The sequence below is a fragment of the Desmodus rotundus genome, chromosome 1, assembly GCF_022682495.2.
Source record: "Desmodus rotundus isolate HL8 chromosome 1, HLdesRot8A.1, whole genome shotgun sequence".
Taxonomy (NCBI): domain Eukaryota; kingdom Metazoa; phylum Chordata; class Mammalia; order Chiroptera; family Phyllostomidae; genus Desmodus; species Desmodus rotundus.
In genome coordinates this window covers 120,038,944-120,052,723 of record NC_071387.1, presented here as the reverse complement: position 1 = coordinate 120,052,723, position 13,780 = coordinate 120,038,944, and the positions used below count along the sequence as shown (strand labels likewise).

Sequence of the window (13,780 nt, the reverse complement as noted above, 5' to 3'; positions counted from 1 at the left end):
GGTGGCTTGAGGTGTGTGGTCTCCTGAGGGTCAGGCAGGGGCACGGTGGCTCTGTGCTGCCACAGCCCAGTTTCTTTGGGCTCTTGAATCGGTCCCTCTGGTGTCTGAGTTTAGCAGACCCAGGTGGAGGCTCCAGATCTATTCAAGGGACATCAGGCAAATACAGAAAACAGAACTTTATTCCAAGGGCCAGAGGTTATTTAAAATTATTTACACTCATTGAAAATCATGTGGAAGGGCCAAGTCTCCGCTCAGCTGAGAGAAGAGCCCCTTCTGACCAGCCCCTGGGGGCCTGAGGCGCTCACAGAGTGTGGGCCTGGCCACCCTTGGCCGCCTTCCCTGTGGCCAGGGGACTCCGGAGGGCACATTTTGGGCCCAGAGTCTTTGTCACTGGGCCTGCATCCTCAGATGAGGCCCCGCAGAACCGTCCAGGAGCCTGGCCGGGGGAAGAAGTGATTACAGGGGAAGCAAGTCTGTGCGGCGTGAGGCCAGAGCAGGGCCGGGCCGGGGCCCCTAGCTCCACACGTCCAGGGAGTATCGGCCCTTGGTCATCAGTTTCTTGATGTAGTCCACAGCCTGGGCGTGCTCCATGGACCCCAGCTCCGCCACGACATCGTAGAAGGTGTTCTGCACGTCCCTCGCCATGTTCCGAGCATCCCTGTGGGGAGGAGGAGGTAGCGCTCAGGGCCAGGCACGGGGCTGGGGGGGGGGGGGGGAGTGCCTCACCCCTTCCGTTCCCCTGTCCCCTGCCCTCGCTCACCCGCAGACATAGATGTGGGCACTGTCCTCGTGGATCAGCTTCCACAGGTGCTCCTTGTCCCTCTTCAGTAAATGCTGGACGTAGACCTGAGGGCAGAGGGGGTGCCTGTAAGGAGGCCAGTCTCAGCCTCGCACCCCGCGAGGGCAGCCTGCCCCTTCCTCACCTTGTGGGGCTGCTCCCGGGAGAAGGCCACGTTGAGCTGGGTGAGGGAGCCCTCCTTGTGGAACTGGGCCAGCTCCTCGCGGTACAGGTAGTCCTCGTCAGAGCGGCGGCAGCCGTAGTAGAGCAGCGTCTCCCCCACCTCCTTACCTGGTGGGGGGCAGCCAGGGTGAGCACGGGAGCGGTCGGTCCCTGCCTCCTGTCCCCCCACTCACTGGCGCCCGCACTCACCCTGCTGCCGCAGCCAGGCCCGCTCCTGAATGAAGCCTATGAAGGGGGCGACCCCGGTGCCGGGGCCCACCATGATGACAGGCGTGGTGGGCTTGAAGGGCAGGCGGAACTGGGACTTGCGCACAAACATGGGCACCAGGGCCCGGCGGCCGTTCTCCCCCGCAGGCTCCTTGGCCCGAAGCCAGCTGGTGGCCACTCCCTTGTTGATGCGGCCAGACTTGGCTTCGTATTCCACGGCCACGGCACAGATGTGCACGGAGTTGGGGTGGACCTGGTGGGGGCAGGAGTGAGCTCAGTGCCTAAGGCCCCTTTCTGCCACCAGCCCTGTCACCCGAGCCACCTCGGCACAGGGTTCCTGCTCAGGGCTTCTCCATGGTGCCCAAACCTCAAAAGCCCCTTTCCAGCAGTTTTCCTGAGTAGCTCTTGGCACTGAGGCGGTACACAGTGCGCAGCCCGGCCTACTGGCAACGCCGCCCAGTGGACCCAGCCGCCCAATGGACCCAGCCAGCGGTCCCAGGTGTGTGGGCCGGGGGGGGGGCTGTGCGCAGGGCTCCGCGCGCCTCAGAGAAGCCAGCGCTGTGCTTTCCGTAAGTCGGCAGGGCCCCTCACCTTGGAGGATGAAGCGATGGAGTAGTAGCGGGCCTGCAGCCTCGGCAGCAGCTCACACAGGTGGTCGATGGGGGGCCGCAGGGACGGGTAGTCCTGCAGGATGGCCAGGATGTGCCTCCGAGCCTCAACCACCCAGCTCAGGTACAGCTCCTGGGGAAGACAGAACTTGGGGTGAGACGCAGGCGAGGGGACACAGTGGTCCGGGGGACAGGGCTGAAGTGGGACCTAAGCCACTTGGAGACTGGCTGAGGGGTGGCCTGGGGGTGCTGGCTGGGAGCTGCAGCCCGGGGCTGAGGAGGTAGCAGCCTGGGTGCTGGGGGCAGGAACGGCCGGCCGGCTTACCTTGCCCTCGCCCGAGGAGGACGCCATCTTGCGCAGGTGCTCCTGCTCCGAGGGCTCCGAGGCGTACTGGGCCAGCTCGTACAGCACGTTGGTGCGCGGCGGGTTGGTGATGTCCAGGTAGTAGGTGAGGGCTGTGCGGTAGGTGGTAGGGCACGGGAATGGGTGCTTCTTGTTGGATTCCTCTGCAGGGACAGAGAAAGCAGGATTTGGGGTGAGTGGGGTGCCACGGGATTGGAGTGGGGGAAGCCGAAGGCTACTCTGCGGGAAGCGGGAAGCCCGGCTGGCACTGGAAGCAAGGCCGGCTTTTTGCAGCACTTCGTCAGCCTTGGGGGCCGAGCCTCAGGCCTTCAGCCAGCCTTTAGCTTCAAGCCAGACAGGTAGTCCTCATCACAGGCCGGACCTTGCTCGGGGGCCTGGCGGGCACTGTTGCCCCTCCAGGACAGTGAGACCCTAAGTGGCTCAGAGAGAGGGCTGCAGAGGTCGAGGTACCCCGGCGTGTCCTGCCTGCCTGTGGTCTGGGCCTGGTCTCCCAGGGAGGCCCCTGGCTCACGACCAGGAGATGCTGACACTGGGGATTTCAGCTGTGATGGCAGGGCCCCACCATGTCAGTTTTTATGTGTGGGCACACCAGGGGGTCTCCATGAGGCACACAGATGATGAGCTCTTGGTGCAGCATCCTATACACTCCAGCTGCAGCCACTGGCAGGAGCCCGACGACCAGCCCTTGCTGTGGCCGCCTGCTGCCACCAGCCAACGGGCGGCTCTACTGACCACCTCCCCAGTCAGGCTAGAGCAGGACGCAGAGAAGAGCCCGCCTGGGAGCTGCCAGAAGCATCTCCACCTCCAGAGGCATGACATGACGCTGGGGGCTGTCTGCGCCTGTGCAGGTGAGCCTCTCTCTGCAGAACTGCCGGGAGTGTTGCCGAGGATGCACAGAGGGCCTGGTGCAGGAAGGGCTCGGCATTTAGGGTCTGGGCCTATTTTTTGGAGGGGTTTATGCTGAAGTATAACCTACATGAAGTACACGAGTTAGCTTAACGGGTTTTCCCAAACTGAACATCCTTGTGCTGACGGACCAAATAGCTAGGTGTTCCCAGCACCAGGGCCCTCTGTGCCGAGCCTGGAAACAGGGCTCAGGCTTCACATTCGAGGGGCGGGTGTGAGTGCATCTCTTCCAGCGCTACACGTCTGCCTCGGGGGCTTCTGAGCCTCTGCACCTCTTTCTGAGCAGCTCTCAGCAGTGAAGGGCCGCCAGCAGAGGTGTGGATTCTCCCGCGGGGACAGTAAGCACACTGCAACCTTCCCCGGCAGGGCGCCACCTCTGATGGTGCAGGGTCACGCCCCACAGGACAGAGATGGACCCAGTGCCTGTTCACTGTGCCTCCACTGCTATCGTAACCAATCATAATTGACATAAATCAACTCCCTTCTGTGCTGTTCCTTTAAAGGGCTGACTCTGGAGCTGGTGAGGAGGAGCAGCTAGGCTAGGTGACTGAGGGCAGGAGTGAGAGGGGCGGCGCCAGGGAGAGCTGGGCCCTGTGTGAGTAGTCAGCGGGGCGTCCAAGGGGTCAGAGCAAGAGGCCGAAGCCAGTCGTTTGAGACTCTGGGAAAACCCTGCACCGCGTTTAGCGCCTCTTGCACTCCAAGCACCCTGAATGGACCCAGAGGGTTGTTGGGGGGTGGCTGACTCTGATCCCCAAATTTGCAGGTGCGGAGATGAAGACCCTGGTGCTAGGAGAGGGCAGCCGCAGGCCCTCAGTGGCCAGGCCTGGTAGAGCCAGGCTGAGGGACAAGGGCCCTAGCCTGTAGTTCCCTCTGCCCCACAGGACACGGGGGCTGGTTAGGCACCCCTCCTTCCCTCAAAGAACTATGCCAGAGAGGCGATGGAGGGAACCCCACAGTAGAAGCCAGACCCCATAGCTGCTCTGCTCCCCACCCCCCAAGTCTGCTGCAGGACCAATAACCATGGCACCTCAGGAGTGAGGGTCCTCTTGGGCACCAGGACTTCAGGCCTAAGCCCCTCAACCTATGGGCCTTGCCAAGGGACCCATTTCCTGCTGGCCGCCTCAGGCCCAGGCAGGCCAGGGGGGTGGCCTGGATTCCAGAACTCACCATCGAGGTTGTTCAAGGATATGATGACATCCAGGTCGGCACCCAGAATCTCGCCAATCTGGTTGACCAGGGCAGAGTCATTGGCTGGGTAAACAGCTACATGGTCACCAGATTCGTACCTGCGGGGGAGACGTAAGGTTCAGGGGGAGGATGGAGGCCATGGAGCCAGGTTTGGAGGCCCAGAGTGAAGCAGCAGGACACGGGGAGCTGGTACCTGATTTTTGAATCTGAGATGTCTAATTCCAGGTGCATGAGGTGTCTCTCGGTTCCCTGGTTCAGCTTCCGGTTGGTGGTGACGACAGCTAAGAATGGGTTCTTGGCATCAAAGGGGCTGGGTGGGGAGGAGAGCAGCTCAGTGACTGGCCAGGTGTTTGAACTGAATGTCCCTGCCCTAGAGGGATACTTCTGGTTTCACAGAACACTGGGAACCTCAGAGCCGGCCTCCAAGGGCCACGAGGAAACCTCTCCAGTTATGTCACGGGTTTCCCAGCCTGACCTCAGGCTGTGCTCCTGACAGCCCACGACATCGGCAGAGCTAGGCTATCGTGTCTCCGTGTACAGATATGGAAACTGAGGCCGAGCCCTCAAAATCAGGGAGACCCTCCACACTGTGAACCCATCGGTGAGCTGAATGCAAAGGAGGACTAGGCCCTTGAAGGCGGCTCCCCAAGACGGAGGTGCTTGCGTCCCCAAGTGACGGTGTGGAGCAGAGTCTCACCTGACGTGTCCTGGGCTACAACACAAAGAGGAGGTGAACTTTCCTCTGTAAAGTCACCCACACGGTGGGGCCTCCTGTGACGGTGGGCCTCTGGCAGGGCGGCGGGAGCAGCGCCGCCCCTCCTGAATGAACCCCGGACGCACAGGGAGGGCATTCTTGGGGGGCTCCGGCAGGAATCTGGCAGCACCCGGGTATAGGGCAAAGCAGGGGCCCAAGAGAGGGTCATATTTTGGGGCAAAAAGTCCAAATATTGAGGCGGAATTTAAGAAAGCATGCCCTTCTGCCAAAGTTCAACCTAGAACTTGCCGTGTCCTGGTTCAGGAACTGGTATGCACCCCCCACCCCAGGATATTTACAGAGCAAAATATCTGAGCAAATTAAGTACAAACTGAGCAAGTGCCCATCTCTCAGGGCTATGTCATGGGCTGAGGGGCCCTGGGATGGGGAGGGGTCCCGAGGGCCCTGAGCACAAAGCAGCCTCCCGTCTCTCTGCTCTGGGCCCTGTACCCTCCTGTGAAGTGGAGGTGGGGACCCCCATCCATGCTCACTTCTGGACGATGCTAAAGGCCACCCTGCAGGGGTACACGGGACTACAGCTGTTTCCCCGTCCCCAGGCGCCTGAGAGAGGGGCGTGCCCAGGGCCGAGGGGCCCGCCCCCAACCATGCTTCCCACTCACGGTTTCTGGTGCTCGTAGCTCTTCAGGCGGCCCATCTCACCCGCGTACACCTTGGCCATGTCTATGTCTGTGTGGACCACAAGCTCATACTGGCGAATGCTGAAAAGGGGAGATGGAGGGTGAGGCAGGGCGCTGGCGGGGTTGGGGGGAAACTAGGGGCTGCAGGGTCAGTCCCAAGAGAGAATGGAGGCTGCTGCAGGGAGTGAAACTGACAGGAGATGGGCAAAGGCCTGTCACTTCAGGCAAAGCCCAACACCTCAACCTGGGACCTAGGACCCTCTAGTGTCTGACCGAGCTTCTACCAGCCTCTTCCTCGAGTCCCCCTGCAGCCCACCAAGTCCGGTCCCCTGCTGCAGAAGGCACCCAGCCTCAGCCCCCAGCTGCACCTACGGCTCATGCGCTCACCTGGACTCTTCTCCGGTGGCCTCCACCCCAAAGTGCTCACACACGGCCGGCCAAAACTGCTCTCGCCATGTGATGAAATCCTCCTCCAGGCTGGGGAGAAGAGGTACTGAGCCAGGCCCCAGGCCACCAACCATGGCAATGTGACTGCAATGGGCTGGCTTCCCCAAAGTCTGCACCCTCTCCCCAGTGTCCCCAAGAGCTCGAGGGCTCCTTTTGAGTTGGCGCGCCCAGAGATGTAACCCAAGGCTCCCAGAAGTGTCTAGTTTCTGCGCTAAACAAGGGTGGGGAAAAGCAAGGAAGGCCCACTCAGTGGGGGCTGGGGGTGGGCGACTCCCTTCCCCGTGTGACATGGAGTTTCAGCAGACACCATGGCTTTGCACTCCGCCCCTGTGCCACAGCCTACCCCGGGCCCTGAGGGCCCCTGACACCTGACAGCTGGGGCTCGGGGGTCCCAGGGAGGGGAGGCCCAGCACGAAAGGCTGGGTTTGGAGCACTCACTTCCCGTCATCGTCACCCATTCCCAGCTCAAAGATCCGCTGGGCACCAAGCTGCTCCAGCCGCTTGTCCACATACTTGCCCATGGCATTGAAGTGCTCATAGGTCTTGTTCCCAAGGCCAAACACCTGTGTGGACAGAGGAGTGGGTCAGAGGCCCGGCCAGCAGTCAGGGGTGGGTTTCTCTGCAGGGATGGTTAAGCCACTAGGCAGCGCTGTGAGGTGAGCCACCTTTGGCCCCTGGAAGTGGCTTTGTTTTGGTGACCTGCAGCCCAGGGTCCCCTCCACAGCCAGCCTCTAAGCCTCAACCCTGGGTGGCAAGCGTGGGCAATTCACCCACCCCACTGGGCTCTTCCTGCCTAGCTGAATCTTGGACATCCTGCCACACCCTCCTCGTCTTTAGCTCCAGCAACAAATGCCCCGTGGAGCAAAGCAGGGCTGGGGACGTGGGGGAGAAGCGCTCTTACTGCTGGGGTCTAGGGTGGAAGAGGGGGTTGTCCTACTGTCCCATGAGTAGCAGCCTTCCCCAGGGCTCCCTGCCACGAGCTCCCCACCGCCCTCCCCCAGCCCCGTCCAGACACCTCGGCCTGCCTTCACTGATCAGACTGAGGCGAGACCCCTTAGACATGGGGGGCCAGAGGTCCGGGGAGGTGCCGCACGCTGCCACCTGGGAGCCCACAAGGAGCCACTGGGGGAAAGACGGAGTGACTCACCGCATACTTGACCCCAGAGAGGTCCACATCTGTCTCCTGCAGCCAGTCGTAGAAGTCCTGAGCGTTGTCCGTGGGGTCGCCCTCGCCGTAGGTGGCCATGCAGAACACTGCCAGGGAGTTCTCGATCTCTGGCAGGCTGCCCAGGTCAGCCTGGGGAGACAAGGGCAGGGCCCGGGCCCAGCGGCCATGACTCAGCCACTCTAGGTCAGGTGTGTACCTCCTGGGGTACAGACAAGTGAGTCAAAGGTTGAATGGAGGGGGTGGCTTTACAGAGGAAAGGGCACTCACAGGCACAAACAGCCTGGGTTCCAGGCTGCCAGCTGGCACTTAGAACGCGGTGTCCTGTGCATTAGCCCTGGGGCAACACAGTAAACCTCAGTGTCCCTCCAAGACCCTGGAGCCCAGTAGGGCCTAGGCTCCCACTAATTCCTAGCTGACTGTTCACCAACTCCAAACCCGGGTCTGGAGACAGACAGTAGTGGTTGGTGCCTGTCCCCAGGACCGAAGGCAGGGCGTGGAGTAGATGGGGGGCGGTTGTTTCGGGAGGTGGAGTGGCATGAGCGGGGCAGCTGGCACTTGGGAGAGCATGGTTCCGAAGGAAAGAACATTTGTTACGTTGCCAGAGCTGCTGGAGCTGCCGGAGCTGCAGGAGCAGCCGGGCCATGAGTGGCAATGACCCCGCCTGGGGAGAAGCAGGAAGGCAGCTCCCTGGGGGCTTCTTCTCAGGACCAGCTGGTCCTGAGAAGATGCCAGCTGCTCGATGCCAGCCTCCTTCCCTCCTGAGCACCTAAGGATTGGCTCTCCCTTCTCCATCCACTGCTTCTACCCAGGGCAGCTGGCCTTGCTGTCATTAGCTCTCCTGACCCTGAAACAGGCAAGCATGCTGCTGGAAGTTTCTTGTGCTTTGCAGAGCTGCAACCTCGTGAGGGGAATAAGGAAAAGGAGCCCATCTAGGAGGAGAGTGAGCAAGGCAAGCCTGCCCCACAGCCCAGGAGGAAACAGGCTGAGGCAGCTGTGCAGAAGTCAGTTCTGTGGCAGCACAATCTGTGGCAGCACAAAGGAGTGAGCGGAGGAGGGGACGGGGAGGAACTCCAAACAGGGCCTTTCCCAATTTTCAGGTTCTCCAGGCCCCTCCGCAAGCTGCACTCTTCCCTCCAGCCCTGTCCCTGCTCCTGCTCTGGCCCAAACACAGGAGTTTATGGCCTCATTTCAAAGCCCAGCAGAAAGGTTCCCAGAGACGGCCCATCCTGTACCCCTCATCTGTGTTATGAGACAAGAAAGGCCCGCAGGGGCAGCGGCTCCCCCAGGCTCACACGGGCAGTCACGGCAGCGCAGGATCAGAGCCCGGATTCCCCCAACCCGCTCCCCTGCCACAGCAGTTTGGGGGTGGGGTGTGGTGTGGGGATGGAAACAGGTCCTCTCATGACCTGCTGAGACCTCTCATTTTTAAAGCCGCGCCCAACCCCCTTCCGCAAGCACCCACCCAGTACTGGTAAAGCCCACAGCGTGGAGAGCACGGGCGGCGAGTGCGAGCACCGCTGGGAGCTCACACACACACACCCGGGCAGGTGTGCGTTTTTAAAAAACTGAATATTGCAGTGACACTGGTTAATAAAATGATATAGGTGTCAGGTGCACAATTCCACAATCCATCATCTGTACGTTGTACTGTGTGTTCACCACCCCGAGTCAAGTCTCCTTCCTTCACCGTTTAAAACCAAGGGCCACCTGCCTGTTCCTACAAAGAACAGGAAACATCCACTCCTGCCTGTCCCTTTGGCTAATTCAGCCCTTTAAGCATTTCAAGGATGCAGAGTTGCCTTCCTTCCTGCTGCTGGAAGAGCTGGGAGGAAGAGCCAGGGCGTGGCGAGAGCTCACCAAGTCATACTCCTCGGGGTCTGCTGCCATGCCCCGCATCCCGTAGCGGTGGGCGTCCTTGGACAAGCGGTTGGCAAACTCCTCGGCGGTCCCCGTCTGGGAGCCATAGAACACGATGATGTTCCTGCCCTAGGGAAGGCCAGACACGCGGGGTCAGTGCATGGCCAAGAAGCACAGGCATCACTAGAGACTCCAGATGACCCCAGGGGCAGGCCAGGTGGGTGGGGCATCTCAAGAGCACCCTCTTCCTGCTTCAAGTCCCTGCTAAGTCACGCCGGAGCTAGGACCTCCCTGCCACAGCTCCCATGGCAGCCGGGGGCAGAGGCGGCTCCAGCCATCAAGGTATTCTTACATAGCCACTCAAGGTCACACTTTGGATGGATATTTAAACGACATGCAAAAGACACAACAGAATGCTCAGTTAAAAACTGATGACCGTGTGTGTATATATGTATGTTTTCTTCATATACATACACACACACACACAAGAAAGACTGGCAAGAAACACAGCACAAGTCTCTGGGGGCTACGGGTGGGTTTTTCCGGGTGACTGTGAAAACAATACACACTGACGCAAATGCAGGCAGTAGGGAAGCACCGCGTGGGCTGGCCCACACATTCGTCTCCATCCACCCTCCTACTGTGCCCTCCACAGCAGCTGCTGAAAGAGTCCCAACTCTGTCCCCCAGATTTCCCAGCAGCTAGGAATGCAGCAAATGACATTCAGCCAACCGGATGTGCTTTTCGAGATCTGGAAGACGGAAGTGAGGCACAGGCCATCTTCTGGTCCTTGTATGTGGATGTGAGGTTTCTCTTAGTGGTACCCAGGGCCCCACACCCCTAGGGGGTCTCTGGTTTTTGCACCCAGCCCCAACGGACACAGGTACAGAGGACAAAATAAAACATATGGATTACAATTGGTTTAAAGTGTTCTCATACTATGTTTCCTGAGTTTTCTACAAATCATTTGAAAAAGTATTTTAAACTAATCACTATAAAAACTACTGAATAAAGGAGAAAATGTTTCAAGTTAAGGGAACCAAAGAGGATATAAAATAGTAGCTAAATATTTATGGTAGAATCAAAATATATTAAGTGCCTAGGAATAAACCTTGTACGAAACACATAAGAAGCTATCAAGTGATAAAGGACCCAACCAAATGGAGAGAGGTGCTCTGATTTTGGAGAGGAGAACTCAGCACACGAGATGCCAGTTCTCCTTACATGAACACAGAAATGTAAGATGATCCTAATAAAACCTTTAACAGCTCTCTTTTCCCCTCAATAAACTGACTAAAAGTCCCGTGGAAAAATAATTATGACTCCATCCACAGGAGCATCGTCTGGCCGTAAAAAGGGATGAAGCGCAGACACGCGCCACACACAGGCGAACCTTGAGGACATTCTGCCAGATGAGAGACGCCAACGCAAAAGGCCACCGAGTGAGTGATTCCATTGACATGAAGTGGCCGGGACAGGCAAACCCAGAGGGAGACAGAGTAGATTAACAGTTGCTGAGGGCCAAGGGTGGGGCCTGGGGAGTGAGTGGGCAGTGACTGTTAATGGGATGGGGCTTCTTTTGGGGATGATGAAAATGTTCCAAAATTAACTGTGGTGGTGGTTTGCATGACTCTGTGAATATACTAAAAACACTAAAAGTGTATACTTTAAATGGGTGAACTGTATGGAATGTGAGTTACGTCTCAATAAAACTGTTACCCAAAATAAATAAATACATCTGAAATAAGAGCCAGGAAAACTGAAAATGGGAGTGCTGAGAAGCGGTGGGAAGTGCCTAGCACGGCCAGATACTAAAATAAGGTATAAAACCTCAATAATTAAAACAGTATGATATTGCGCATACCCAGACAGCTAGGCCAAAGTATCGGAATAGGAAAATATGGAAATAGACCCCAGAACTCATGGGGATTATGCACATGATAAAGCCAGGGGATCTGTCACGTGGAATTCCGGCTGTAAAACAAAGCAGTGCTGGGTCCGTACCGCAGAGCTAATGCCAGGGTGCAGCCCCACGGACTGAATTCTAAATATGAGTAATGAAACCATAAAAGTCCTAGGAGAAAGCATGACAGAACCCTTTATCCCTTCCAAACGAAAACTCGAAGTCTGTAAGTCACAGAAAGAAGAATGCACTGAGTAACATTTAAATGGCAAAAATAAACCAAGTCAAAGCAAACTATTAACTAGGAAAAGCGTTTTTAACTCATATCACAGACAGGGGTAAATCTCCCTAAAAATTTTAAGCAGTTCCTCAAGAAGGATCAATCCTGACAGAAAATTGGGCAAAATGTTTGAACAGAGAATCTATTTAAAAAAAAAAAAAAAAGAAAAAACAAATGCCATTGTAACATATGAAAATCTGTTTAACCTCATTCATAAGAAAAATGCAAATTAGAACTACACAAAGATGGCTTTTTTTTTTTTTTAAACCTAGAAAACTAGCAAACCCCAAACTGTGATAACCAACTGCTGCAAAGCTGTGAGGAACTGGTAGGTTTTCTTGCGCCTGCTAATAAGTGTGCCCTGGTGTGACTTCCGTGGGGTGGGGGTACTTGGCAGCTTCTAACGCAATTACAATTGCATATACCTTCTGATTCAATAATTTCACTTCAGGGATCTTATTGTACTGTGGTACCTTGGCCCTCGGCTTTAATTTGGTCCAGAACGCATGGCAAGTGCCAAAACTGCTAAGTATGTGATGATGAAGCATCTTCTCTTGCGGGGCGGTGTCAGGGCTCATGCAAGTTCTAGCAAGCGTGACGAGTCCCAAGCAAGCGCCGAGGGCGGAAACATTTTTTTTCTCATCAAAATGCAATGAATACGGGGTGTGACGAGTTCTGAAGCCAATGAGTACCGAGGTATGACTGTATTTGCAAACATGCAAATTGATCTATGTAGTCACAGCAGCATCTTAAGATTAGAAATATTCCAAGTACCCATCAACAGTAGTGATTAAAGACACAGAACACTTCACAGTCCCATAATGGAATCATGGTGCTGCTACAATAAAGAATGAGGAAGGTGGCTTTGACTTGCTATGGAAGGATCTCCAAGATGTATCATGAAGTTAGCATGGCCTACAACAGTGTACACGAGGTCTGTCCAGAAGGTACCCAGCCATGTAATATGTAAAATAGAGACATTTATTGAGGAAGATACAAGAAACATTGTACATAGGACAATGACGCCTCAGTCCCCTTCAAAGTAGGCACCTTGGGACCTCACACAGTTCTCCCAATGGCTATCAGCTGCCCTGTTGTATTTTCCTGAATCTCAATGATGGTCTGAAATCTCTTCCCTTTCAAAGGTGATTTTAGTTTTGGGAAAAGCCAGAAGTCGCAGGGCACCAAATCTAGGCTGTAGGGGGGCTGAGTCACCTGGGTGATTTGACATTTCACCAAAAAACTCTGCATGAGACGTGATGCATGAGCAGGCGCGCTGCCGTGATGAAGCTGCCGATCACCAGTTGCCCATAGCCGCGGCCTTCTGAATCATCCCAATGGTTTCCACAGAGGAATTTCAAGCTTAATGCGAAACTTTATACAGATTCGTTGCTGTATTCGCTTGGTCATTTTGAATGTGACGGCCACACAGTACACATGCTCACTCAACGGCGTCTACCACCCCACTGACTAGTCCAGTGAAGTCATCATTGTTCATGCACATGCCCAGTCCACTCTCTTTGGCTGCCAGGATACATGGATGTCGTGCAAACTGTTCTTGTTATATTAACAATGGCTGGACTTTTTCTGGAGAGATCCTGTATACTATGCCATTTTTGCTTTAAGAAAGTATAAAATAAAAGTCTCTGTGTTTTTGTATGTGCACAAAGGAGCTCTAGAAGGACCCATAAAATACTAAGAACAGTGGTGATGAGTGGCAGGAACCAGAGAGGCTTTCCATGAAACAGTTGTGGATTTTAACCATGTGAATGTGGCACTTTCCACACAATTAAAAATTAAATGAAAACAGAGACAGCACTGAAGCCGTGCTGTGAGCGCCGCCGTGGGAGGCTTACATTCGCTCGTGGACGGAGCCTGGACGGGAGGGAGGATGCAGGACGGCATCCGGAGCTACAGGGACCGTTTATTCTTACAGTCTGTTCAAGAAGTAAATATTCAAAAAAACAAAGTAAGCTGCCCCAGCAACAGCAGCGCAGCTTTGGGGCTTTGGTACGACGAGAATGCACACGTGAGAGAGCTGGCCTGGGTGCCTACCCGCTCTTTCCTGTCCAGTGCAGCTGGCCCCCTGCTGGACTCCCCTAAGCACCCCCAGGGCCAAGACTTGCTGGCCACAGCCAAACTCAGAGAGCAAACTCACCGTCTTCTTCATCTTTTCCACGAAGCTGCTGTCTTTGACAGAGGTGGTCCTGAAAGACAAAAGCGTCAGATGGGCACGGATGCTTGTGGCAGCATCTCCAGTGAGTACGCCAGCAGCTGCCTCTGGTCCAGGGCCAGGGCTGCCAGGCCTCCTCCCCACTCCCTCACAGTGAATGCCAGACCTCTGGAGACACTGACACTCAGCAGAGCCAGGACCCCTAACCCCAGAGAACAAAGAACGGCCAAGGACCTCACTTCCCCCTCCCTCAGCATCCATAGGCAATGGTCCCCACGGCCTTTCTGAAGCAGGGTGCAGCCAAGAGGAGGGCCCAAAGAAGGGAT

The 13,780-nt window shown here is 56.2% G+C and overlaps 1 protein-coding gene across 3 annotated transcripts in view; it reads right to left on the bottom strand.

The window, feature by feature from the left end:
• Positions 1-161: 161 nt before the first annotated feature.
• The window catches only part of POR (cytochrome p450 oxidoreductase), a 72,113-nt gene continuing 58,494 nt past the window's right edge, over positions 162-13,780 (bottom strand). For all 3 annotated transcript variants that reach the window (XM_045204623.2, XM_045204624.2, XM_024571695.3), the window contains 14 exons: positions 13,440-13,488; positions 9,099-9,227; positions 7,221-7,370; positions 6,512-6,636; positions 6,014-6,103; positions 5,609-5,707; positions 4,428-4,544; positions 4,214-4,332; positions 2,102-2,283; positions 1,760-1,909; positions 1,151-1,421; positions 924-1,069; positions 761-846; positions 162-658 (listed from right to left, as the gene is read on the bottom strand). In XM_045204623.2, the coding sequence (XP_045060558.2) occupies positions 514-658; positions 761-846; positions 924-1,069; positions 1,151-1,421; positions 1,760-1,909; positions 2,102-2,283; positions 4,214-4,332; positions 4,428-4,544; positions 5,609-5,707; positions 6,014-6,103; positions 6,512-6,636; positions 7,221-7,370; positions 9,099-9,227; positions 13,440-13,488 (1,858 nt within the window). In that variant the 3' untranslated portion in view covers positions 162-513. The remainder of the gene's footprint in view (positions 659-760; positions 847-923; positions 1,070-1,150; positions 1,422-1,759; positions 1,910-2,101; positions 2,284-4,213; positions 4,333-4,427; positions 4,545-5,608; positions 5,708-6,013; positions 6,104-6,511; positions 6,637-7,220; positions 7,371-9,098; positions 9,228-13,439; positions 13,489-13,780) is intronic.